Source organism: Alosa alosa, chromosome 15, assembly GCF_017589495.1.
Source record: "Alosa alosa isolate M-15738 ecotype Scorff River chromosome 15, AALO_Geno_1.1, whole genome shotgun sequence".
Lineage (NCBI taxonomy): Eukaryota > Metazoa > Chordata > Actinopteri > Clupeiformes > Clupeidae > Alosa > Alosa alosa.
In genome coordinates this window covers 153078-181027 of record NC_063203.1, presented here as the reverse complement: position 1 = coordinate 181027, position 27950 = coordinate 153078, and the positions used below count along the sequence as shown (strand labels likewise).

General features: G+C 39.1%; 1 protein-coding gene across 2 annotated transcripts in view; it reads left to right on the top strand.

Annotated features, from left to right (window-relative positions):
- Positions 1 to 27950, top strand: part of ercc2 (excision repair cross-complementation group 2) — a 155387-nt gene that overhangs the window by 117908 nt on the left and 9529 nt on the right. For both annotated transcript variants that reach the window (XM_048264434.1, XM_048264435.1), the window contains exons 14-17: positions 4410 to 4479; positions 4631 to 4732; positions 18555 to 18618; positions 18696 to 18817. In XM_048264434.1, coding sequence (XP_048120391.1) covers positions 4410 to 4479; positions 4631 to 4732; positions 18555 to 18618; positions 18696 to 18817 — 358 coding nt within the window. The remainder of the gene's footprint in view (positions 1 to 4409; positions 4480 to 4630; positions 4733 to 18554; positions 18619 to 18695; positions 18818 to 27950) is intronic.

Here is a 27950-nt window from a genome sequence, read left to right as displayed (position 1 = left end):
TCAAGTTGTTTTCTGTCACGTATGATAGAAAAAGTAGCCTACTATAGGAATCTTATACTATAGTATTTTGGGACTAAATATTACAGTAATCTTATAGGAATACTATAGTATTTGGACATACTATAGGTACTATAAGACTACTATAGAAAAACTGTAGCGGTAATTATTCCTATAATAATTATTCCTATAAGATTACTATAATATTTTGTCCCAAATACTATAAGATTCCTACTGTATACTACTTTTTCGTAGGGGGATTGCTCATGTGGTTAGAAAAATGGGCAACACCAGTACCCCTGTTGTCTGTATGACCCTGTACCCAGGATTAGAACCAGTCTGCCTTAGCATAATATACTCCCTTCAAAATGCACTAAACATTCGACTATGACGACTATGGCCCTCTGTGAGACAGAAGATATGAAAGGTAAGATAAACCTTTAGCTTAAAAGGGACAAAAACTGATGAAACTCCTAAAACAAATATACAAAACAGGTCAATTTTCAATAAATAACTTTATTATATTTACATACAGCAGTGGTACTCAAAGTGTGGTCCGCAAGCTAGGTAAAATATAATAGATGAGTTGTTTGCAATATTGAACCAACTTGTATGTAAATCCAAACAGTTCTGTGACACTGATGTAACCTATGCTAGTTTAAATCATATGAATCCTCTGACACCATAAGCAAGGTGCAAAGACAATAAGCAAGGTGGTTCAGTGAGAAGGCCTATTGTGTAATATACTGTTGAAGTAGGTCTACTGTTTTTTTTTTTTTTTTGCTAGGTGGTCCGTGAAACACTGACAATGCAAACACAAAACAAGAACATCCAAACTATGCACAGAATTAACAATGTCCTCTTTTTGCCAGACGATGCAGACATCTGGTCTACAGATCCTTTGTAAGATGGTGCTGGGATTATTTAGGGGAAAAGGTCTGAGTTGTTGTTTCGGCTTGTATTGTCCTGGGGATCCAAAGGGACAAAACACATTCATTGGCTGTGATGATTCTATTACATTACTCTTTGATTGCGCTGGGCCATAGGTGAAGCCATCAGGTGTTATTGTGGAGATGTCGCTTTCATCCTCCTCCTCATCTTGATCAACCCGAGGTCTTCTAGCTGGCCTTGGATGAACAGGCTTGATGGTAGCAGGCCCCCATGCCCATGGTGTATCCGAAGTGCTTGTATAAATACTCATACTTTTCATGAAGTATTCTGTTTGGGTACCTAAAGTAAATAAATGTGTATGACTGTCAAGTTACAAGATACTAATAGTACACAGGACATTCACTCTCTCACACAAAACTGTACTGGCACAATGGAAACAAAAATATTTTAGTGACTGTGGTAAGGTGTATGATGTACTAAGTAGCACACCCACAAGAAGACATTCGGTAATATCAATTCTATCTGTTACGCAATTCATGGGTTTCATTAGGTCCATTTACACAGGTGTATTAATCAAGCACCATGCAGTCTGCATTCATAATCGAGGTTCTTGATTTTATACACCTGTGGAAAGTGACCTGAAGAAACCCATGAATTGACTTTCCCAAACATTGATGAGCACATAAGAAGAACCTGTATTAGCCTACTAGAAAAAGACTTCTAGAAACTAATTAGCACAACAAAAAAAGTTAGATCACAAACCTTTGCTTCTAACGTGATGACCTAATGTAGGCTAGAAAGCTGTGTAGCCTGACATGAGGATGGGCTCTGGAAGACATACAAAACACTAAGTAAACAGCAAGTAATCAAACAAAACATCATTGTAGGCCTACAAAGGTCAATGTAATAATGGCAAGAAGACATAAATTAGACTGAAGTGTAAATACCTGAGCTCTAGTGATAGCAACTTAGCCTAATAGTGCACGGGTATTGTGTTTTTGATTTTCCCTGTTTAGACTAGAACAATATCTGTACTTAGTTGAGCATAAGATATTGTTGCTAATATTATTATTTGTGGTTTAACGCTTAGGTTAGAAGATTATAGGTTCAACAAGCTAAATCTCTGGGTAGTGTGGTCAGTTTCTTATGAGTGTAACGTTAGCTGGGACATTCCAGAATTAGAGGACATTTGGTGTCCCCCCCTGATATTTCAAATACTCAAGTCCAAAATAACAAAAATGTTTACATAACCTGCAAGTGAAACTGTCATAAAGCAAAACATAATAATCTGCTGGGGAAAAGTGGTTCCTTTACATGATTAAAAATACCGATTAATTCTGGAACACCCCTTAAAATGGGGTTTTTATCCTGTCCCCGGCTCCTGATGACCAACTTTTAAACCAAATTGAACAGCTAAAATAAGTCTTTAATATATTATCTTTTGCAGTATTTTGTGGATAAGCATCTATTGTATCTGAAGCCTGCTTTCAGGCGTCTTTTACGCATTCATTAAAGATTTTCACAGTCTATTTTGTAGGCCACAGTATTCTCTATTTAACTTGTTTTTCGTTCATTTATAGAATAACTAATGGCCAAACCGTTGTGTTATGTTTTAATAATTAAGCGGCGGCCTAACCCATAACACCTGTCAGTAAGCTGTTTGTGGGCTACAGTATTCTCGTTCATAGATTAAAATATTTTTTGTTTATTTAATGTTATTATTAAGAATAGCTGTAGGCCATGTTGGCCATTGTCTGTTATGGTTTAGGATATGTTGCCCTTAACAGAAGTTGACACTTGTCTTTTTGAAAAATTCAAAAATTATATTAATTATACAAAAGAGGTTCTGTCCGTTATTAGAAAGTGCACAGTGAGTTACACCTGCCTTGGCCGGTGCGTCTTTTACGCATTCTGAAGGTGTCTGTTTTATCCATTGGTTTTATCGTGTTGCAGTCTATTAGGCAACATTCCCCATAAAATGGGCTTAGATTTGAAAATACATTTACATCTACATTTCAGGAAGGATCATCAATAATATACAGATAAGGTGATGATCATCATCTTTATTTATTGTTAGCACTACCTCAAACTAATGCGGCGTCTCTTCGGAGCTGTCATTTTCTTAAATGATCCCCGACAAAATGAGCTTCTAATGCTAGACAAACACCTTTATTTTCAATACGATCACCTTGTACCCAAACCATTTCAAAACTAAGGAGCCAATTGTCCTCCAATTACATACAAGCTCCTCTGCGGGACTCATGTTTTGCGCTGTAGGGGATTTAAAAAAAGCGACGTGAGTGGAAGGGCGGCGCCGGGGCAGTGTGTGTCTGAGCGGGAGGCAGAGCGGCAGAGCGGCAGAGAAATGCGACAGAGTTGCGAAATTGCAGGCATGGCTCGAAATAGCTGTTATTTCAAATAGCGTAGCATATTTTAAACTAATCGGTTAACCGGCTTCAACCGGCTAATGAGGCTCGTGGTCGGTCAAGAATTTTTTTTGTTTTCGCCATCCCTAGTTTGGAATGATAAACCTTACCCTGGCTTGTGTTTGAACAATTAAACGTTTAAATTTGAACGATTTGGTGTAAACATTTCATTGTAATGGTACTGTAACACTTCGTCCAGCTCACATCCACCCCACTGTATGTTCACAAAGAACTACCTCAGAGCTCTAATGAAATCTAGAGTTCCTTTGAGAAGATGAGAGAAGCGTAAAGAAGGACAAACATCAGTGTAGCTCAGTGCCTGGTGTCTTCCATTGGGAATTGTGGCCAAATAGTTTGTTTTGTCCTTCACATGGAATTCCGTTCATGTGGGGCCATATCAGCTGCACACAAACACAGGCACGCATACACTTTCTCACACACACAGACACATGCGCACACACACACTCACACACACATTAACACACGAACACACATAATCCCACTCACATAACCACATATATTCACACATAAACACACCTGCACACATACATGCACACACACATGCAGGCAAGCAGGCACACACGCACAAATAAACACACATGCGCACCCCATTACCCCCACATACACACTCACAAGCAAACACACACACACACACAAACACACAGAGCTCACAGCAGATGGAGACAAATTGACAAGCGTGTTCCACCACTGTTGGAGCATGGCTCTTTTCATTGGTCTTAGACAAATTGGCTACCCATTAGCTAAATGGATACCCAGTAAATTGAAGATTGATGAAAAGGGGAATTTCCGCATCATGTTATTTTGATATTATGAATCAATATTAATCATATCATTCTATGTACATTTTCTGTTCTATACTGATGAGATTTTGTGGTTTCGGTCAGGGTTGTGCACAATTCTGGTTCCTGTTTGCTACCTCAATTGAAATGCAAGTGAAATTCAATAATTGAATTGGAATTTAAGAGCCAGTTTCAATTCAATTCTGGAATTTTGCACAAGCCTGGTTTCGGTATCAACTGGCTCACTTCATGTTATTACTTTATTTCATTCTGAAAGGTTGTTGTCTGTTTGCAGTTGTATGGATGCTTCTATTGCCATCAAGCCAGTGTTTGAACGGTTCCAAACGGTCATCATCACCTCAGGGGTAAAAGTCAATGCACTACACACTTTAAACAAATAACTCTCTTGTATTTATTTACATGTATGTAACATTTCATTTTAGTTACTTGTCAGAATGCTTTAATTCATATTATTCTTAACACTGCTGATGGCACTTTTTGTCTCATATTTTCAAGACACTGTCTCCTTTGGATATCTATCCTCGTATTCTGGATTTCCGTCCAGTCACTATGTCATCTTTCACAATGACACTGGCACGAACCTGTCTATGTCCCCTGGTAAGTAGCTCTTGATATCATCTGTAATACACACTGTAATAAATGTGTAGTGCACCCATGTTTAGATCATTTAAAAATGTCTTTCAGGGAGGAAAGTAGACAACACAGTAGTGTTGTCACGATACCAAAATTATGACTTTGATACGATACCTGCCATAAATATCACGATGCTCGATACTGAAACGATACTACGGCGAAATCCTAAGATATCTGGAAAAGAAAGGACTCATACCTCCTCCAAGTGTATTGAATCATTTGTGTTGAATTCGGTGCACTTTTGTAGTGTGCAGGTCAACTCTGGGTTCTAAACTTCCTACATAATTATCATTTTTTATAGTCAGTAAAATAGTAGGCCTACTTTGTGTGATTAAGTCCTTTATTGTTTGTTATAGTTCATTTACATTGTGTTGTTTTGGCAATAAAGTAGCTTTAAATAGCCAAACTAGGCTAGATCAAGGTCAGTGTTGAAATTACTGCATGCAAATTACTGAATGCTATGCAGAGGGGCCTAATCTTTAGGCCATCTGATTTACAGTATAGGCTACCCTAGGCCTTCCCGTGTTCATGGGATTTCTTTGACAGTTGCAAAGGTAAAAATGTGAGGATAGTCTTCTTTGCGCCCAGTGTACAAGTACGACATTCCAACCACTCAGGTCTTCGTCAGATAGGCCTACACCATTAGCCTACCTGTTGCAATATATCTGTGGGCATTCCTACATTACGTCTATTTCTTTGATAACATGATTTGCTACCACGTAACAATAAGCCGCTATTATTATTAGGACTCAACACGCTTTGGTGGTATTATATGCCGTGGCCTTTAATTAGCGCATTTCGGGTATCCTATCTTACATCTGGCCAATAATTATAAAACAAATTGCAGTCTACATGCCATGACAAATATTACCAGTAGTACTGACCGAACATGAAATAGATTGTTTACAAGTTATGGTAATGTTATTCTGGCGTGAACATTGCGCTTTCATCACGTTAGCACCCTATGATTATGACTCGTTATGTCTCGTCAAAATGATTACAGCTCGTTATGTCTCGTCAAAATGCATTGATGAAGGAAGGTTCGCTTTATCCCAGAGAACCATATACTCGTTTCACTTAGGCTAGACTAAAACAGAAGAGAAGAACTTGGCTGTTGGGATATGTCTGCGAGGTGTTTAGCCAAGTTCCATGCGTAGCCTACTGCTTTTAAATGACTTTGAAACATATTTTACAAACGGGCCCCTGTGTACCTGATGGCTTGCCTTCACTATTTGCGATGTATCCGAAATAGTTGCAGATTTCACTTCACCTTTTGTTTTATCCACAAGGCCGAGGACACGCCCACTTGCCTAGATGCGTGCAAGGAGCAGTGAGAGCAGCAGTTCACACAAACACAGAACGTTATTATTTTAATAAAGTATCGATTCTAAAAACGTCGAAAATCATATTGTTTTTTTATGCGTGAAGGCATCGTGATACCTTTTTAGTATCGATACACCGTGCAACACTACAACACAGCAGAAAATGTGTTATAAAATAGAAAATCCACCTGGTTCCAAGTAGAATTCCTTTGTTTTGAGGCAATTCCTGCCATTCCAAAGTAGATGGTAGGTGGAATTTCATTGAACGAGAAAATCTAATACCACTTGCACATGTAAACATATGGACAGAACTGGGATGTTTTTCTTACAAAGCTTTGAAATTCAATTCAAATACTGTACATACCGTAGATCAGGGGTCTCAAACACCCGGCCCGCGGGCCAAATCCGGCCCGCGTCCTGCCCAATTCCGGCCCGCGACGTATGACAAAATAATAATGTAATCCGGCCCTTGAGGCTATTAATTGCGACAAACAACGATACTGATTAAAATAGACGATAGATCCAGGTACGGTGACAAATCTCATTTGTAGGCCTATACTCTGCTCCACTATGTGCAAGACATCCAGAGCTTGATTCAAACCCAAAATCGCTGCGCATAGTTTTCAGGAAATACTTGTATTACACGCGAGAAACACAAAGACGTGCATATGTAATGACGCGGAAGCGATGCAGGCCATAGTGTTGCAGAAATTGAAGCAGAAATTAAGCAGAAATAGGCCTACACCAAATGTTGAAAAACGTTCACGTGTGATGAAGTCTTAGGTAAGCTATGTTATTCACCTATTCTAATTCTTAAGGAGAATATCCTCTATCGTCTATGACAGTGATAGTCACGGTGCGTCTGTGAATGGAGGTGCGTGTATACAACGGTGTCCACTAAGCATACCATGCTTGTTTTGACCCTCTGCCCAACATAGCTTGGAGGTTGCAGTGGTAATCGTGATGATAGTGTCCGTAATGGATGTGGTACAGACAGCAGGGCTAGTAGAAATAGGGCTCTAAAGAACTACAAAGTCACCCGCAATATGATGCGAACTTCTGGGTACTGCAGATTACCCGTGATAGGAACTGTTTGACCAGAATACTTTATTGTAGGCCTATATTGTAGTAATCTATTACTAAACCACAACATCTTAGGTGTTGGTATACATCTTAGGTGTTTTCCTTTTAATTTGTTATGTGGGTAATATGAAAAAAGGAAAGTAAACCTGCTTAAATATGTTCATCCAGTATTTACTGAAAGGTGCATAATTTGAGGTGCTTGCCATCCAGTGACAAATTAGATGGGTAAATTTACCCCGTTCATAAACTTTTGTTTTACTCAAAGATTTTTACATTTACAGTAGGACTTTATCTCTGGCCACTTTCAAGCCATGGCCTTTTGACATTTTGATATAAAAATCCAATGGTGTTGGCAATGGCTTTCTTAACCCTGATGCCTAGTTTGCCAGGTTTAAAAAAGTTATGAGAGGAAATATTTTTTTTTTGGTGTGTGAAACACACACACATACCTGTTTTTATGTTTTTCATTTATTTTATAATTTATATTAATATTTATTTTATCATTATTTTATTTATAAGCTAAGGTTGCTAGCACAGGTGTCTAAAACTAGATAAAAACACTTGCACTTTCTGTTTGCAGTTTTGTGTGGTATTTGAAAAAAAGAACATTGCATTTTCAGAAATAGCCGGCCCTCCAATCAGATGACGTTGGCAGAATTGGCCCCCAGCTCATTTGAGTTTGAGACCCCTGCCGTAGATAGATAGTAGGGGTGGGCGATATGGACAAAAAATAATATCTCTATAGTTTGTGATTTTGCGATAACAATAATTAGTTGATATCATTTAAAGGTATACTATGCAGGTTTACATTCCCTCTAGAGCAGTGGTCCCCAAACTTTTTCTTCCAAGGGCCAGCTCACTATGCCTGGCTCCAAGAGAGGGCCAGAGACTCGGAGTAGTTCTATATCAGTAACCATAAATAGCTTAGTGCTGTGAACAACAGCAGTCTACCTTAGTTGAATATTCTATTACATTTAATCATAGGCTATTGCAGTTTAATACCATTGTTAGCTGTGTTTATATTGTCATCATGCCATATCAGTGTAAAATTAAATAATACTAATAAAAAAACGTTTGCATTCCCAAAAGTATTAGCAGGGAGTCCCAAAAGTATATTTTATTAAAAATGTGTGAACTCTGAATTCTGTGTCTTTGCATACACAGCTCAAGTTGTGAATATCCTACAAATAATTTAAAGTTCTCAAACTATGAGAATTTTATGAAGTGCTGAAGTGGTCTGAAATGACCACCATTCTAACTTTCAGTCACCTAATGAGAACTTTGTGAACTCTTTGTATGAACATTTGAACGAGTGAATAAAAAATAGAAATAATTATCCCAGAAAGTCACAGAAAAATGACTTGAATAGAAGTTAGTTAGTTATTAACAATTAATTGATAAACTTTTAAAATACTTTAAGCACTGATGCAGTCAGCATAGGCCTCTCACATTGTTTGCAGGTAGCCTACATTTCATTCCGTTTTCTATGGCAAACGCAAAACAGCGCCAAAACAACCACCGGTGGACAAAAAGAGTATTACATGTGTACTGTTTGACTCGCCATAGAGAATAAATGGGGGAAATTGTGGAGGTTTTAGTTTGACGATGTTGTACTCCCGTGCGGGCCGGATGCTATATACTACGGACATGTCTTGGGGGGCCACCCAAAATGAGGTGGCGGGCCGTATCCGGCCCGTGGGCCGTAGTTTGGGGACCACTGCTCTAGAGTATTCACAATGTGTTTATGTTACTCTGCTATTGTAAATAGCAAACTTCTCGCGACTTACCCCCCCGGTACAAAATGCTAATGCTTTTGTTGTGGAGGTGAAGGATTAACAACTGGCAGAAACTATCTCCAAAGAGCTATATCTACTGACTATCTATTCTCACGAGATTTGGCGGGGCGCCGCTCTTGGAAGTTGCATGGCTGGTTTTCTCGGTAGGGACTCGCTATGTCTATGCTGTATAGCTATGCTAGATGAACGATTTGCCTATTACAAGTTTGTAAAGGTGAAAATCTTGCATAGTGTGCCTTTAAATAATTTTTTTGAAAGTCTGAGTTACTTTACAGCTCATTATTTCAGACTTGTAACCGGAGGGTTGCCGGATCGAACCCCGACCAGTAGGCACGGCTGAAGTGCCCTTGAGCAAGGCACCTAACCCCTCACTGCTCCCCAAGTGCTGCTGTTGTTGCAGGCAGCTCACTGTGCCGGGATTAGTGTGTGCTTCACCTCACTGTGTGCTGAGTGTGTTTCACTAATTCACGGATTGGGATAAATGCAGAGACCAAATTTCCCTCATGGGATCAAAAGAGTATATATACTTATACTTATACTTATACAGTGGGTAGTAGTTAAGAATGGACACTTCATTCACGAACAACGTGATTCACGCAGCTGGGTGAAATGTAAGTACAACTGCAGCCGCTTGGGGGCAGCATAAGTCTGCTGTGGCGTTCCACGGTCGAACCGCTCTGTTCGACAGCAAGGGCTGTGATTGGCCGAGTTTTCAGTGTGTTGTTTCTCTGTGTTTTTTGCAGCCCCTGCAACATGCTAGTCCACTGTAGCCTATAAGCTTTGTACATATATGTCAAACATAGTTTTGGATTCAGTGGCAAGATTTCTTGATTGTACAGTACCTGTCTCTCAGTAATGTTTTAAAATGAGAGCTTCCTCAGTAGGCTTGGGTATCGAATATCGAGTATTGGTTGGAACTGGGACTATCTTTGCGATTTTCCCGGAATCGTTCAAAAGTTTAAATTTCGATTCCTAGTTTCGATTCCCAGTCCGCCGACCGGAAGAAGAAACGGCTGAACACCAACGAAGAAGCGCATAGTTCATAGAATTAAAATTCATGGAGAATGTCAGACTATTTCATTCAGAAAGCAGGGTTCCCGCGGATCCTTAAAAAGTCTTCAATACAACTGAATTTTCGAAAGAGAGGTATTAAATGTGCGTATGGGCCTGCCAGTGAGTGCAAGAAAGCGAGTGATGTCTCCATCCAGTTTTGTGTATTTAAAACGCAATAAGTATAAGTTGTATAAGTGACTAGGCTATTAGGCTATGGGAGGAAGTGTAGTGGTTGCAGAGTGAAGATGTTTTTCACGGGTTTGGTTAAAGGTGTGAAAACGGTAATAATACAGTAGGCCTATGTACAAAATAATATGCCTGACGTTTTCGTGGTGTAGCTGAGGCCTGAGAGATACACAGGTAGCCTACGTGGAATGAGGGAGCCTATGGTAGAATGAGCGGGAGAAAGAGTTATAAACCAGTTAGCGATAGGTTGGCCATATGTTCGAATTTAGGCCGGACATATGGATTTTGGCGCAGCCTCAAGCCAGACGCTCATTTGTTCTCCTTTTTGGAGTTGCGCTTGGCATCTAAAGTCTTTGCTCGGACGCAGCATCGTTTCACAAACTATGGACGCGAAGACCGCTGGTCAAATTATGTGCAGTGCTTCGCAATCAGGAGGAAATACTCTATATGTTAAGATGATCTGTTTGCATCTTTCCAGCATGTGTTGCTGGCCTAGCCTAGGGAAGAAAATATCTATCTAAGTTATAATAGCCTACCTGTAATATCTACCAGCAGTTTGCTTGCCAGCGTTTCCCAGTACGCTAGGCCTACTTCGCAAAAGTTGTGAAATATAACTGCATATTTTTTGAATGTCGGAGACTGCTACATAAAAAAAAAAAATATGTGCGTTCATAATATGTGCGTGCTTGAGATGAAACCAGCAGTTTTCAGCAGGATCATGCGAGGAGGACCTGTCTCTTAATTCATTTAAAACAAGTCAATAGTTTTACAATGTTTCAGTCAAGCTTTGGTTGGTTTAGAGACAACTGGTATGCAAAATGTAAAGTAGTGGATTAACTTTAATTTGCTTTGCTGCATATTGGACAATAGATGCACATAGTAAATTACATAAAGTAGGCTTATTAAAATATGTAAATAGCTTAGTCTAACTTTGAAAAAAAATATTGACGGGAATCCAGTCCAGTGCACATGTCTTTGGCAAGTAGCCCTAGGCTACTACAGACACAGGTGAAGAACAGTCAGTCTCAGCAGTAAGCAAAACCAAATATGTAGCCTACAGCCAGCTTCAAAAGCAAGCAGCCCAGACCCTAAAATTTCGCCAAAATATATTTGGTAACTTCTGTAGACATCCAAAATGGGGTGGGGGTTAAAATTAGTAGGAAAAAAAAAACTATTGCATAAACAGTCATGTATATCTTTTTGTCGTGGTATAGTCTTAATTTTCATTTAGATGTCTTGAAAAGATCTTAAAAAGTCTTTAAATTTGCACTTGGAAAATGTGCAGATACCCAGAGAAAGACCGTTGGTTAGCTAGCTCATTTAAAATATCCTAAACTTTTTTTGACCCTGCCTTTAAAAAAAATCAGAATCGAGAATCGTTAGGAACCGGATTCGAAATGAGAAATCGGAATTGGAATCAGAATCGTTCAAATTGAAACGATACCCAACCCTATTCCTCAGCTGGCAGTAGGCTACTTTGTCGGCAGTCATGAGAAGTTCGTTTGCTAACAGAACATAAATATGCTGCCCAGAAACCTCGTGAATAGTTCTGTTTTTTTAGTTTTTTATAGTTTTTTTACTACAGTAACAAGGTTGAAATGTAGCCTTTGCCTACAGCATCTCCTTAACAGTAATGTTAACAAAATGACAGCATTCATATGACCAAAGGAAAACAAATTCGGTCACTCAAGGCTGTGCCACAGTAACCAGTGTAGGCTACAGTCCTACTCAATAGGCCTACTCGAAGCAGATAGCGATGCCTGACGGTTGAGTGGGTTAATGCACGTATTTCCAGAACAGGTCTGCAACTTTCAGGCAGTCCTGAGTTCGAATCCAGACAGGAGTAATGATGTGATGTATTTCCTTTAGAAATTGTTTTTATTGAATCGAAGTTGTAGCCTACTACAGACATTCGATGAGGTGTTCTGAATAGGCTTAGGCTTGGTGTAGGCTACTTTGAAACTTCTGCGGGGTAACGGGATCATTTGTTTTTAAAACATAACTTGCATCTTTCCATTCCAACCATTATTAGGCCTTGGCCTAATGTTATAATTTTTTTTGCAAGGTGTTGCTCCTGTCAAGACTTGTTTATAAGACGTTTGGTGATTAATTGATAGCTGTTTTTGGGACAAGTTAAACGTTCTTTATAATGAGCGCATACGGGGAGTAAAACGACTTGTTGGTGTTTTGGGACATAAGCTACATTAAGCTTTTTCACGTTAACATAATGATTTGCATCCACATATCCTTATGCACTATGCACAACTTTTATTCACTAGCGACTAGCCTAAAACTGTCAGGCTGAAAGGAGGCTAATTACTCTCACGTATTTTCTTAAAGTGACAGGCACTCAATTACACCTACTCATCACCAGTGTGCACTCAATTAGACCTACACACCACATTAAAGATATGCCTAAGTGTTATAGGTTAAACGTCAAAATGAAGCATTCATATTACTAAATATGTTTAGCTACTAGTAATTACTAGTAAAATGCTATACAAAAAAAATACATTATTAACTAAATACACTCTATATGAATTTAAAAATATATGAAATAGAAACATATCACATAAGCCATCATTTTCAGTGTGTGTTTGTGTGTGTGGAGAGAGTCAAGCAGAATCTAGGATGTCCACTGTTGTGAATGATCCCACTACAGTATATATTACTGATCAGGGTGGTGGGGGCACCAAAATCAAACACTTTTTGGAAAAAGTATCAAAATCGCAAATACTTGACTTGGTATCAGAATTGACCCCCCCAAATTGTGTAAATCCCCCCTACATGAATAACCTAAGGGGGGAATTCCCCCCTATTTTGAAAAATGAATTTTAAGCCCTGATTAAAGGTTTTAAAAGTAAGAAAGGGGCACAATTTGTTAATCATACCTTACATTGATATAAATCAGCTTTGCACAGACACTTTGGACATTGCTGCATCAACACTGTATGTGTAGCATAAACTTTTCCTATAAAACGTTATGGATGTGACATGGCCATAGAACTTGCTGACTTAACCCTTAGAACCCTAAGCTGTTTTTAGGGCATTTTCACTACCTTTATTCATAAGGATTTATTCTGGTCAGTGCCACACACACATATTATATATTGTTTTGAGTCTAGGCTATTCAGATCTGCCTTAATTTCATGTATTAGTAATAGCATTGATTTTATTTTGATTTTTTAAGAATTAAAATAGAAAAAGCGTATTATAAAAATTCTTATATTTTGACATGTATCTCACCACAGCAAGCTCATAGCTCTACGTGCATTTCATGTTTGTGTAGGGCAGACTGTCCTGAATCAGGCAATATAATTGTCATGTTGGAGGTATACTCTGGGGCTGAGCAATTTACAGACATATGTGGTGTGTGATTTACGGAAATAAATGGCATTTTTTATTTAGTGATGAAAAAATTACCTTTCTGCGCTCCATATTTGTGACACGAACTGATCTGACCTGACTTGACCCGAGTTTGCGTGTTAGCCTGCGTGTGGCTATGGTGTAGGCACTCATAATGATTCTCAACTTATTACTGCATTGCCATGAAGAAGGTAAAGACAAAAAGGTTTTTCTTTGTTGAACAAATTGGGATGCAATGTGAGCCTTGAATTGGATGCTCAAAACCGGATTATGAACATGCTTTGCCATAGAGAAACACACGATAGCGTTGGATTATAAACATGCTTTGTCACAAACACAGACAAAAACGTGGGGTAAGTCCAGCTATATGAAGTTATTATTTTGCTGTCACTTCGTCTGTTTTATAACCCAGAAGGATGTACTTGGTATCAAATGAACTCTGTGTCTCCTCTCTCATCTGACATGTGTGGCATATCTATCCAATCACAGGTCCGTGAGTAATTCAAATGAGAGTAATTGGTGTGCAGCATTGGCTTGTGTACATGACATTATTTTGCAGTCATATCGTCTGTTTTTATAAGCCAGAAGGATTGATATTCGAGTAATTCAAACAAGAGTAATGGGTGCACAGGTGAATGCAGAGAAGTATAGACTGTTAATATGATGCAATTTGATTTAATTTCATGATTTTTTTTTATTTTCATACTTGATCGTACAGACAAGTGTGTAGTCTCGTCGGAAAGCCCCACTTCTGCTCTGTCATGCAATAAAGGTTTCATCTCGCTGCGATGAACGGTTCCGGAGCAATGTAACGGAGAAGAAAGGGTGTGTTTTTTGATGCACTTTGCGTCAATCGGGTTCTAAGGGTTAAAAACAAAACCCTTACAAATGTGAGGAGCTGTGCTCTTAAGGCAAACTGAGCATACACATTGCTCTACCATTCCCTTGTCAATCTGAAATTTGTCAAATGATAACAATTTGTTGGAACCTTGAGTCCATTTATCCCCTTTTTAAATATGTATAATATTGCCATGTGAAAACTGTTGTTTCTGTATGGTTGCACACCACATTTATGATGTAAAAAGAGTGTAATTCTCCATGAAATTCAATCAGATCAGTTACAAACAATAAAATATAGACCTAAATGAACATTTTAACAATAGTTATATTTGTGTGTGCACAACTTTTTTTTTTCCATGGTAAGGATGACCTTTGCATGGAATTGCCCACTTTTTATTCGTTTATTTGTTTTGTTGTCTGTCTTGTATGTCTTGGTGTCATGGGTACGCTGGCGACTATGCTGCTCCGTCCGGCATCTTTTGTCTTTTTGTTATGTGTCTTGTTTGTGGAGCGCTTTGGGTTGCACTCTGTGCATGTTAAATGTGCATTAAAAATAAAACTGACTTGACTTGACACAAATACATACACGCACGCATGCACACACACACACATAAACACACACATATGCACAGACACATAAAACACACACACCCATGCAGGCAAGCAGACATACACACACACCCCATTATCCTCACACACACTCACAAGCGAAAACACACACACACACACACAGCGAAGCACACTTACACAAAAGTTGCAAGAGTAGGGGATGGAGTAGGAGATGGAGGCAAATTGACAAGCGTGATTTATTTTTGCAGAGAATGTGCAGGACTGAGCGGCGGTCATATTTTGTACTCCTTTACGGTACATCTAGTTATTGTGTGTTGTTGATACACAATAGGCTACTTTGTAATCTGTGTGAATCTGATAGAACATTTGAATTTGCTGTGCTGGTCCTGGGTTCACCCAGGCTAGCTACTTTGTGTTTTCGGAAATTAAACTGACAGCAGCTCAAGTGTTGAGGTACGAGACAGCAGATGCGGCATACATAAACTGGCATGCAGCATACAACTTTCTGTAAGAAATGCAGTGTAGGCTACAGTATGAAATTTGTTGAATACAGTGGGTCCCAGTTAAGAATTTACACTTCATTCACCATCAAGGTGATTCACGCAGCTGGGTGAGAGCCATATAAAGGCCTAGGCCTATTGTTATAATTTTTTGCAAGGTGTTGCTCCTGGCAATACTTGTTTATAAGACGTTTGGTGATTAGTTGATAGCTGTTTTTGGGACACGTTAAACGTTCTTTATAATGAACGCATACGGGGAGTAAAACGACTGTTACGCGCTGTTACAACTGTAGGCTACAATTATTGCAATACAAAAATATGCGCGTGTTAGTTTAGTTAGTTTTGTGATGTTTTGCACTTTTGCCTCATGTGTTTTCAGGTTTGAGGGCTTTTTTGGCAAGATTGACCTTGGTTAGACTTGGTTAGTATGGGATGACCAGAGCCGTCTTCGCTGTACTATTCAGAAAGCATCTTCTATTGTCTTTCCAGGCGCACACAGCTCGTTACCATATAGCCTATCGAGTGCCTTAACAGATAGGCTCTGCTCTTGGGTTTGGCCTCACAGCGAACTCAACCCTCTTGTTGCTTGCAGTTTGTTAAATAAAGCAATGCAGATTACATTATTTATTTCTGATTAATTCGTCTTTTGATGTCTTTTTGCAACATCTGCTTGTTAGGCTGGGCTACTGTCAATGTCCTGTACAGGTAAATGTTCAACAATTGCTGGTGTAGGCCTACAGGCTATAATCAATTAGGGACTGTTCGTTATTTATTTAAGGGGCTACCGGAGGAGTTTTGGGAGCGTTAGTCAAAAAAAAGACGTGACCCTCCCTCGCCAGCAAGAAATTTTTCTATGACCCTCCAAAGTGATTGAGAAAAAACGCATGACCCTCCCCAGTCCCAACAATTTATTGATGCCTTCTGTAGGCTACTGGGTCAATTTGGGAGCTTGCATACGACACCTTCCTTGAAATGCCTTGAAAAGGCTGTCATTTGCACAATTTCACAAATAATCACTGGGACCGAAACAAACCTGTCAACTTTTCCCGGGTTTATCGCGTATTTTAACTTTTCCCTCGCTCTCTTAGGAGGAGCTACAGGGTCGTCGCAAGGGGTCGCGAACTTGACAGATGGTTCGAGGCCCTGTGCGAACTTGACAGATGCATGAACTTACGTCCATGAAATCATGCGATACCTTACTTTACACATAGCCAAGGCTACCGTCGGTGCATTTAAGTAGACTAGTCTAATAAGCTACACCAGCTTGTCTTTAAGAGGGGAAATTGTATAGCCTATAACATTAGCTGAGTCACATATTTGGCCATATGGTGTTCATCATAGGCTACATCACGAAACCAAATAGTGTAACAAAGGCGAACACTTTAACAGGGGAAATTAATTGGGCGTGAATCATTGTGCTGAACGGTATTTGTCAATGAGCAGAAACACACACGACTGTTGATAAGATGTGCACTATGGAAACTGGTCTGTAGGCTAACATTGGACAAATAAATTACACTGACTCGCCATATCCTTACTCTGAAAAAACATTGTCTTGCTTTGTCGCAAACTCAGCAATGAAATCATAGGCCAGTTTGCAGGTAGCATAACGTCTTTTTCAATTCATAGAAGGGAGAGCCCAGTCTCTCCTGTGACATTGAGTTGCGCAAATAGTTTTTAATAGCCTGTTCAACTTCGAAAAGCTTCACCCGATGCCAGTCACTGATCGCAATTTCAAATTTCGGGAAGCTTCATTCAATCTTTTTAAGTTTTAAGTGCAGTAGGCCCCTATCTGCCCCCTTTGAAATTATATCTCGAGCCTATTATAAGGTCCAGTGCGTTATGTCCTGGGATTCGGACGTGCTCAAAAAGGAAAGAAAAAACACTTTTTTTATAGATGGTTATGAGGAGCAATATGAGTCTGAACTCCGTGTCATTCAGACTCAACCCTCTTGTTGCTTGGATATCTTTTTTTTTTTGTCGCGTTTGAACGTCGGGCAAGCAGGCATGTTGCTTGGTTGCAATTTAAGTGAAATTTCTACAGTAGGCCTACAGCATGCAACATGCTTGTTAGGCTGGGCTACTGTCTTGTACAGGTAAATGTTCAACAATTGCTGGTGTGCAGGCTATAATCAATTAGCTAAATCATTTGTCCAGCTGTTTAAAAATAAATTTGTGCTACATTCAAGCGCAAAAAGTGCTTTGATATCTTTTTTCGTTTGAGCGTCGGGTAAGCAGGCATGCTGGGTTGCAATGAATGAAGATAATTGGTTTTATCTGCGGTTTATTTTTTGCATTATTTTGAATATGACTTCGCTCCAGTCTCAACAGCACGCGTCTACTTTTTTTTTCCACATCTAAGTTCTAACACACATCCCCTCTCGCTTTATCTCTTTCATCCCTGCGCACAGGGGCTTTCTTAAAGGAGCTGCACCATTTTACAACAATTGCATCTACATTTTCATATTAGAATGTTTTGTCTGTTTAAGTGTAAGCTTAAACTACCGTGATCAATTTAAGTTCCTGTGCCCCCGCTGAAAGTCTCATGCGCTTATCGTTACACTATCACATCTATAAGTAACCGTGACAAATAGGGTATAAGATATATAAACTCATGCTATTGTATTATCATATATATTTGGTAATGGCTCACTGCGTCATGGAAGCAGTTAAGTCTTGAATTTCCCCTGGGGATCAATAAAGTATCTATCTATCTATCTATCTATCTAAGTCAAAAATAGTAGTGGCAGAACTCCCAAGTGACACCTTGTGGTTGTTTGTGTCAACTGCAGTTTGTGCCATTTCTGCTGAGAAAATGGGGTGCTTGATTCATGAAGGAACCCGTCCAAACTTAACTGGGACCCACTGTATGTTAAACATTGATCATGATTTTAGTGTTTGTATATACATAATGTTTTATTATATTTTTAAAAATGTTTTTGTAAAACGAATCGTTTTGATTTTCTTTTGACACCTGTTGCTTTTGAGATCTATTTTGCTGCCTTTGTAAAATACTGTGTAACATGGTTTTATAAAGTGCTCTATAAACACAGATGCTATGTGTCCTTAGATTGTTGGACGGGGCAATGACCAGGTGGCTATGAGTTCCAAGTATGAGACACGAGAAGATTTTGGTAAGTTTAAAAGCATTCTTACTTCACTATCAGATGTAGTTGACAGTGTACTAATCTGGTTTGTTAACCTCTCATAGCTGTCATTCGCAACTATGGCAACCTGCTACTTGAGATGTCTGCCATTGTTCCAGATGGAATAGTTGCATTTTTCACCAGTTATGTGTACATGGAGAACATTGTGGCCTCGTGGTATGAACAGGTATGTCTGTGCAGATCACTATGTTGCTAGGTTTAATACGTAGATACTGTAAGTCAGTGTTTCTTATCTAGTGGGTCATGGATAGGTCGGGAGTTTGTGAAAAAAAAAAATCACCCATTTTAAATGCTACCCTATCAGATCTAATTTTGGACCTTTATTTTTATAGAGTTTATTCGTTTCTTTCTTCTCTGTTACATTGCTCCGGAACTGTCCATCGCAGTGAGATGAAACCTTTATTGCGTGACAAAGCAGAAGTGGAAGTTGTCTGTACGATCAAGTATGAAAATTAAAAAAAATCATGAAATTAAATCAAATTGCATCATATTTACAGTCTATACTTCTCTGCGTTCACCTGCGCACCCATTACTCCCGTTTGAATTACTCGTGAACCCGTGATCGCATAGATATGGCAAGCATATCAGATGAAAGAGGAGACACAGGGCTATCCATTGGTACCATGTATATCGATCCTTCTGGCCTATAAAAACAGACGAAGTGACTGCAAAATAATAACGTCATGTACACAAACCAACGCTACACACCTATTACTCTCGTTTGAATTACTCACGGACCCATGATCGCTGTCATGTGTTTCTCTGGCAAAGCATGTTCATAATACGGTTTTGAGATCCTAGCAAATCCCGGCATGGCATCCAATTCAAGGCTCACATTGCATCCCAATTTGTTCGACAAAGAAACACCTTTTTGCCTTTACTTTGTTCATGGCAATGCAGTAAAAAGTTGTTGTAGAGAATCATTATGAGTGCACACACAGGCTAACACGCAAACTCGGGTCAAGTCATTATTGCTTAGTTGTGTTTTTATATTATATACTTTAATTACTTTTTCTGCTGTTAGTGAATGTGTGTGTGTGTTGTCTGTATGCTACTGAGACCTTGAATTTCCCCTGGGGATCAATAAAGTATCTATCTATCTATCATATCAATAATAAATAATGTCAAATTAATCAACAGCCTAATGGAAATAAAACAATATTATACAAACCATAACGCATAAGAAGCGCTTAAAGAACTAAGTGCATGTTGAACAGCAATGTCTTTAGACCCCTCTTAAACGACCCAAACTATCACAGGAATGGAGAGCACTGGGCAACTCATTCCACTAACGTGGAACCACTGAGGAAAAGAGTCTTGAATTAGACCTAGTGTGTATGACTGGTCGACACGACGCTCATCAGAAGACTGCAGTGGGCGGTTGGGGATGTACGTCTTGATTATTGAATGAAATAACTAGGAGCAGATCCAGTCAGTGTCTTACAGGCCAAAGTGAGAGATTTTAATTTAATTCTGGCTACTATAGGGAGCCAATGGAGAGTAACTAGCAGAGGAGTTACATGTGTCCTCTTTGGCTGATTGAAGACCTATATATATGCTCATGGAATAGTAGCGGTTTGCCAACCAAAATCCACCCATAAACCACCATTTTCTAATGAGTCAGATAGCGAATCACAGCTGGCAAACCAGCAGCGGTTTGCCAACCATAACCCTTCCGTCACCCAGCATGTGCTTGCTGACTTGATAGTGGTCCCACAGCGGACCGCCAGTGGCATACCGGCTGATGAGAGGGATGCTGACCAGTATCCACTAATGGTCCGATATCTGCTTGCTATCTGGGTAGCTGTACAGTATGTACATTGGTAAACCTCCCTCCCGATGCCTCGAGAGCAGTGCTTGAAAGAAAGTTAGCAGTCTGGGCTTTTAGCTCGATTGCCAGCACGTGCAACTTCCAATCCGCGGTACTGCTGTTTGCGGCGTGTGCAGGACTGAGCCGCACGGTTCAACATGCTGTAGGTTACACCAGCTGCCAGGGAACAATAGAAAGCACTTACCTTAGCAAGCCTAACCCCAGGCAGTATCAATGGAAGACCCACTAGCATGCTAGCTAACTTTCTATGCTATGCTAAGCAAACTAACAAACAAAATTATTTTATAAATATTTTATATTCATATTTTATATCACTTGGTGCTTTTTTGGGGTAACTTGCATATAAATGCATATTTTTAGAGGGCACAGCATGTATAGTGATCATATAAGAGCATTTATGCTCTATCGTTCAACCCATAGTTGGATACCAACTATGTTAAGATAAGCAAACGAACAAACAAAATTCCTCATGTGCACAGTTTGAAAGTGATGCTCGCTTCTTTGAGGTAACTTGCATATACATATCCGTATTTTGAAGTTACATAGCAGATAGCAGATATAGCAATTGTATAAGACCTTGCAGAGTCTCATATTCCCGTCATATGCAGTGCAACAGCAAACTAAACCGACGCTGAAAGAGAGTATAAAGTAAAGCTTGCATCACTTTAGTCGGCTAAATAAGTTGATATTGAAGTTCGAAGCAGCACCCAATTCATTACAACCTCATTTATGAGAAGCCCAGATTGTTAGACAGCAAAATAGTGTTCATTTTGTCACCTATTTTTAATTTATTCTTAGTCTTGTGACGAAATGTCCTTTTTAGTCTTTGTCATATTTAGTCATTCAAATATCATTTTTGTTAGTCAAGTTTTAGTCAACTTAGTCTCGTCATTTTAGTCTAGTTTTAGTCAAAAGAAAACTAAAGGTATCTTAGTCAAGTTTTAGTCAAAACATTTTACTAAAGTTGTCTTTTTTTTATAACAAATTATTTCTGATTACCGTTTCAGTCAAATAGTGTTTCACATATCTCAATTTTCCAACAATATTGTGTGTCCACAGGGCTACTCATCTGTTATAATTACTCATTCTGATTTTTTGTCAGTCAGTATGTTTACGTGCACAGGTAAGTTGAGCTACAGTTAGTATAGCTCGGCTGGGATTTGACCATAGACAGTAAAAGATTTGACTGGACCACTGTCATGATCTTCGTAGACCAGTGTTTCTCAAAGTGTGGTCCAGGGACCACTGGTGGTCCGCAAGCTATGAGTTGATTGCAATATTGAACCAACTTGTATGTAATTCCAAATAGTTCTGCAACACTGTCTATGTAAGATATGCCAGTTTAAATCATATGAATCCTCTGACACAATAAGCAAAGTGCAAAGACAATACTGCCCTACAAAGCAAAAAGGCTACTACGCAGAGTGCAGAACTGAGAAAAAAGACTAAATGATTAAAGTTATCCTGTCATCCAGCCTAAATAGTTGTAGGTAGATTATTGGACATGTGGCTGTTTTGTTACTTTATATTAGCTTATTCTTTTTACATATCAATCCTCATATTTAATTTGATATTTTACCCCTATTTTGCAGTTACTATATTCTTGCTTTATATTACTTACCAAAAACGTGGCACCATACCAAGGAAAAAGGCAGTAACTACAGATTCTCCAAAAACTATTTTGTCACAACTTGGGCTCTGGGTGTGTTACTGTAGATACACTGTATTTAAAATAATTGGAACCATTTGTTTTGCTGAACATGGATATACCAAACCCAAACTAATTTGACCATTTTAGGTCAATATTTTCCTTCCGGAAGCTGTTCTGGTGCTGAAACGGCTGCTTAAAGTCTCACATTGCTAAGCCGTATCAAGGCCCAAATGGGGACAATTTATTTTGAATAGGACCACATTGTTATGTCTGAGTATTAGATTTATGTGTGTCTGGGGGTGTTTCTGTATCTGTAATGTAGTATCTGCTATACCTACAAATCACAATAATGTTAAAGCACTGCAAAACAACTTTTCTTTAGAGCAATATAGGCAAATTAAACTCCAATTCAACAGAGCAAAACAAAATCATTTTGCCTAAGTGTTTCTAAGACTTTTCAAACTCTTATGATGATAACTAAGATAAACAAGTTGATGATTTTATATGGTGCAGTATCTGTTTGTGTATTTATATATACTCTATTATATAATCTGTTCCGCGATCATAAATCACACTAATCAATTTGTATCCACCTCCATCCTCCACTCTTGAAACTTTTGTGTATGCTTGTTTGGCATGCCTGTGTATGTGTGTGTGTGTGTGTGTGTGTGTGGGAGGGGGCCACACAGCAAGTAGCCTACTGGCGCTGCGAAGGTGAATAGATTTGTAGCACTGGCCAAAAAATGTGTAGCATTGTTATAAAACCTTTAAAATCTCTAAACAATCACAAGTAGGGCAGTTCATCACAGTTCATCCATTGCAACTGGACTGATGAAAGGTCATGTACACCTGTAGGCTACATTGTATTTGGGGAAAGCAGAAGGTATCAGTTGTACTTTTATTTATTTATTTATTTATTAATTAACTAACAAAACAATCTCTGTCATTTCCATGCAGTTTTCAACAGCTATCAAGAAGAAAGGTCATGCCATGGATTTTTGTGAATGTTTCTACTTCTACATATGCAAGATTTTAGTCATCTTTAGTTCATATGATATTCAACTTTATTGTGAATGCACAAATTAAATACCAATAGTCTAAAACAAAATGCAGTTTTACATCTAACCAAGTGGTACAAATAACTGACATGTCCAAAAGTGCCTTCATGAAATACGTCGCTAGACATTTTAACGGGCCAAGTTGAGAGCTGTGTCTGTTATTGTTTGTGGGGAAAATACTGATTCCCACATTGCAACTACTGAATCCATGGTCAGGGACCACCAACAATGTCCTCACGGACCACAAGTGGGCCGCGGACTACTGGTTGAAAACCCCTGGCTTACAGTATCAAGCGGACTTAAGCTGCCACCTCTTGGCGAAAAGTTGTAATACATTTCACGCAGCTACATGAATCACAGAAAGCGCGAATGAAGTGGCCACTTCTAAATGGGACCCACTGTACAGTAGCTGAAGGTGTGTGGCTAAAGCAGCCATAATGAAAGTGTTATCATTGTTTGGATACTTCACACACACATGCTTTTTAATCGCATAGACTACACCTACCAAGCTGGAATCAAGCTCTCACACCCTAAACACGCACTTCAAACAAACAAACAAGCATCTCAGTCTCACACATGTATTAGGCAAAACTGTATCAGACGTAACGTTGGAAAATCATCCATCGCACAGAATGATTTTTGTAGCACGTTCAACAGGTACAGCCCAGCCCTGGATACATCTCTCAAAGTGTGCTCTAAAACATTTGGTTTAAATGGAGATGTAGATCATCACTGGTGCGTTAATAAATTACATTGTGATGAGTTGACACAAATGATTCACTTCAGGGCTCTACAGTGCGCCCATTTCACTCGCACACGAGTAAAAATTATGCCGTGCGAGTGCAAAAAAAATATTTAGGCGCACTGGTGCGAATGACTTCTAACCATGTCAATGTTTGTCTACAAAATACACTGCAACATCGAGAAACATTACTGGTGCAAACCATAGAATCCGCGTAGCGTAATGCAGCATAAAACTACACCTCCCATCAACGTTAGCAGTTTGGCGTTGTGACTTCGCTAGTAGTCGCCTTCTATCAAATCCAAGAGCGCGCAGAAAAAGCGGAAAGTTAGACTAGCCAGCCAAGATGCAAAGATTGAAGAAATTAGTTCTTCTATCCACCGAATTTATCGGATATAGGAGGACCAGGATGAGATTCTGAGAATGCAGTGAGAGAAGGAAAGGTAACCTAGCATGCCTTTTAGCCCAGTTGACGTATTGGCTGCAATTTGCAAAATATAGCTGTAGCGAACCGGCACAAAAGTAGCCTCCCGTAATACTCCCATTTTATTCAGGTAGAACGCTACTGACAACTCCAGGCTTCCACGCATGCTTGTTTGTTTACACCGAATACAAGCTGAAGTGCAAAACGAAAGTAGGCCTAACGTTTGCCTACTGCCCCCATCTATGCAGATATTTCAAATAAAAACTAAAAGTATAAAACATATATCCTTGATTAGCCTATGTTGGGTTTTGTGGAAGAGAAAATGGACTGTTTTAATAGTAGTATTAGGCAGTATGCAGTCAGATAGGTCACCATGGGCATATTTGGTTTAGCTATAGATGGATTCACAAATAAATAAATTAGCCTACATTTGGCAGGATACTTGATATACAGGCTAAATGCAAATATGGTATTATATTATTTTACATTAACAAAATGTAGGAAAATAGAACAGACTGAATATAAAGTAGGCACTGATCTTTAAAATCCTGTTTCCTGTAGCCTAAATGTTGTCAGTCATTCTTATTATTCGCAATTGGTCCACTGGCATGTTTAACTGTTAGCTGCAGTATAATGTTAGATTATGTGTAAGTTAAGTACAGAACTGACTGTGCGCCCAAATTTTTGTCTGTGCTCCTAAATTTTTTAACTTGGGCGCACAAGTGCTCCTGAAAAAAAATGTTAGTGTAGAGCCCTGCACTTTGACGAATTTATGTAGTCTAGTCAATTACGTCGTCGCAGCCCTAGTTACTTTACTTTGACCCATGCTCTTCCTTACTTGAAACACCTTTGAAAATAGAGGATTGAAGTGGCGGTGTTTGGGAATAAACGTTAGCTCAGATGCTTTTTAAGACTTTTTGTGGTCTTAATGCAACATTTTGCAAAGCACTGACCCGGCCACCAAGGACTGTGAGCGAATCAACAGCAGAAAAACCTATTTAGCAAGCAGAAATGTCCCAGCCTATTTGGGATGCTTCATAGACAGGTCTTCATAGACATCTTTCAGGTATATTTTCCATTAGAAAACCATCGCGTTAGCGAACACGTTGTGACTAACTCACTTAGCTCCTGTTAGTAGGCTAAGAATGAGATGGCAGTCAAAAGATACAATTACAGCTGATATCAATTTGCTTGGTATTTATGGTTTTATACACACCAATAATCAAATTATCCATAATCCAATAAGCTAACATTATTTTACCTAGGTTCTAGGCCAGGGGGGAACCTTTTTTGCCTGGAGAGACACTTTTACCAAATGTATTTTTTTTTTTATCTCAGAAGAGCCACATAAAGACGTTTACAAGAAAAAGTTTGGATATTTAACGTACAGTTACTTTCATTCAACAGAGGATTTTTTAATACATTTTCTACTAGTTTTAAAAGTAATGTGCAAGAATGACAGAAGTATAGGCCTTCCCATGTAGGCTAAACACCACCCTCTATTTTCCCAGTGTCCTTTGGTATGCAAAGTAACATCATAGTTAACAACACAACACTCAATTTTCGTCAACATGTCATTGGCAAAATTGAACATTAGGCCTACCAGAGATTAGATTTGGTGATGGCCTTGGAGTCTGGCTGGCACATATTGAGTGAGGTGAAGTTTCATGCAAGAATTGAGGCTGTCATCATTTAAGGGCAACTCCATGCAAAACTGTCATATATCCATAACGCCAACTAAATAGGCTACCATGGCATTGTGTTGCCGTTATTAATGTGACGTTTTGCACGGAATTTCCCTTAAACGTGAGCGCAGGTTTGTCTTTATATTTTTCCTATGTGAGATATCTCTGACATGCAAGTGGAACTGAACGGGGCTAACACAGCAATACTAACTCGTTGCAGTGTGCGATATATAACAGGCAGTTAATTTCGCGTTTTCAGAATCAGTCTTCAATCTTCGATTCTGGCTCAATGATGTATGGCTCCATGTGTATGGGGCTATTGCGACGGTAAACTGCCTTTGAAGCATAACGTTTCACTTCAGTTGAGATCCACAGAAGCTATGGTTAATAGCAGAGACTTTCTAATGAGGAGACACAGCACTCAAAAAATCCTCCATAGGAATGCATGGGCTTAGTTTGTAACGCCAATATGGCAGTTGTCTACGCATATCACACCCCTTCCGCGGCAAAACGTTGACATGTGAATACATTGAGCCAATCATGTGCTGTGTTGTGAATACATTGAGCCAATAATGTGGTGTGTTGTGAAGACATCGTGCCAATCATGCCCGATGAGTGCCCAAAAAGCGTTGACCTATGGCCGCCGAGTGGAGGGACTTGCCTAAAAGGACTTTGTTAGTAGTCATTAGCTGCAAGGCAATTAATTATTCAAGGTCAAGGTGAACTTTATTATCCCACAGGGGGAAATTCATGTGGTCCTTTATTGTGCCTCTGTCACAACACACTCTCCAAGACATATACACTGCAGACAAACCAATAAACATGTATAAAGGAAGGAAAAGAATAACAATACAGAGATTGACAGATTGACAAAAATGACAATAGACTTACTACAGAAATGACAATGACAATCTAACATCAAACATTGATACGACATGGAAAATGCTAAAAATTGTAGCTAAAAATGTAAAAGAGTCATAAAAAGAAATAGCTAGGAAACTAGCTAGAAATGGCTGTCAAGGGGATTGTGATCACCCATCCAGTTAAAGTGCCAGTGGTGGAGTTAAAGTGCTAGTGTGGAGTTAAGGGGCTTGTGATGTGCTTGGTCAGATACCTTGGTCTGATCGCTGTGGGCACAAACGATTTATTGTACCTTGCTGTTTTAATTCTCTGTTGAAGAATTCTGCCAGTTGACCTATTGCTTCGCATAAATTTATGATGGAGAGGGTGGAAGGGGTCATTTAGGATTTGGTCAGTCTTTTTTAGGACGAGATCATTGTACAGCTGAGCTTCTGACACCTGGTCAAGTCTGATGATATTGCTGGCCATCTTGATCATAGGTTGCAGTCTCTTTTGGTCCTTAACATGCATTTTGCCAAACACACAGATAAGGCCAAATGACAGAACGCTCTGAAGGAGACTTTTATAAAACATTACAAGGATGTGACTGTCTAATCTAAAATCTAATATTACTACTAATATAATCTAATCTAATATTATTCTCTAATTATTTCTAAGGAAAAACATTCTCTGGTGCATTTTCTTGGTTTTGTTCAGTGCACATTCATTAAAAGTTAATTTAGAGTTAATTTCAACTCCCAAGTATTTGTAGGTGGAGACCCTCTCTACTAATTCACCGTTGATATTTGAGGGGGGAACCATTATTCTATTTTTGCTAAAATCTATCACCATCTCTTTTGTTTTCTAGAATTGATTTCAAGAAAATTCTCAGAACACCACTGAGTGAAACCATGTCATTTATGTGGATGTCCAGAAAACCATGAGGGGGCGCTAAATCTGCTAAAACCGTTTTATTCTACAGTCTAATTACAGGGTTGTAAATGGGCTTGTAAAATAACATCTGAGCTTTTTTGACAGGTCATAGTAGAATACCTTCTATGGCAGGGC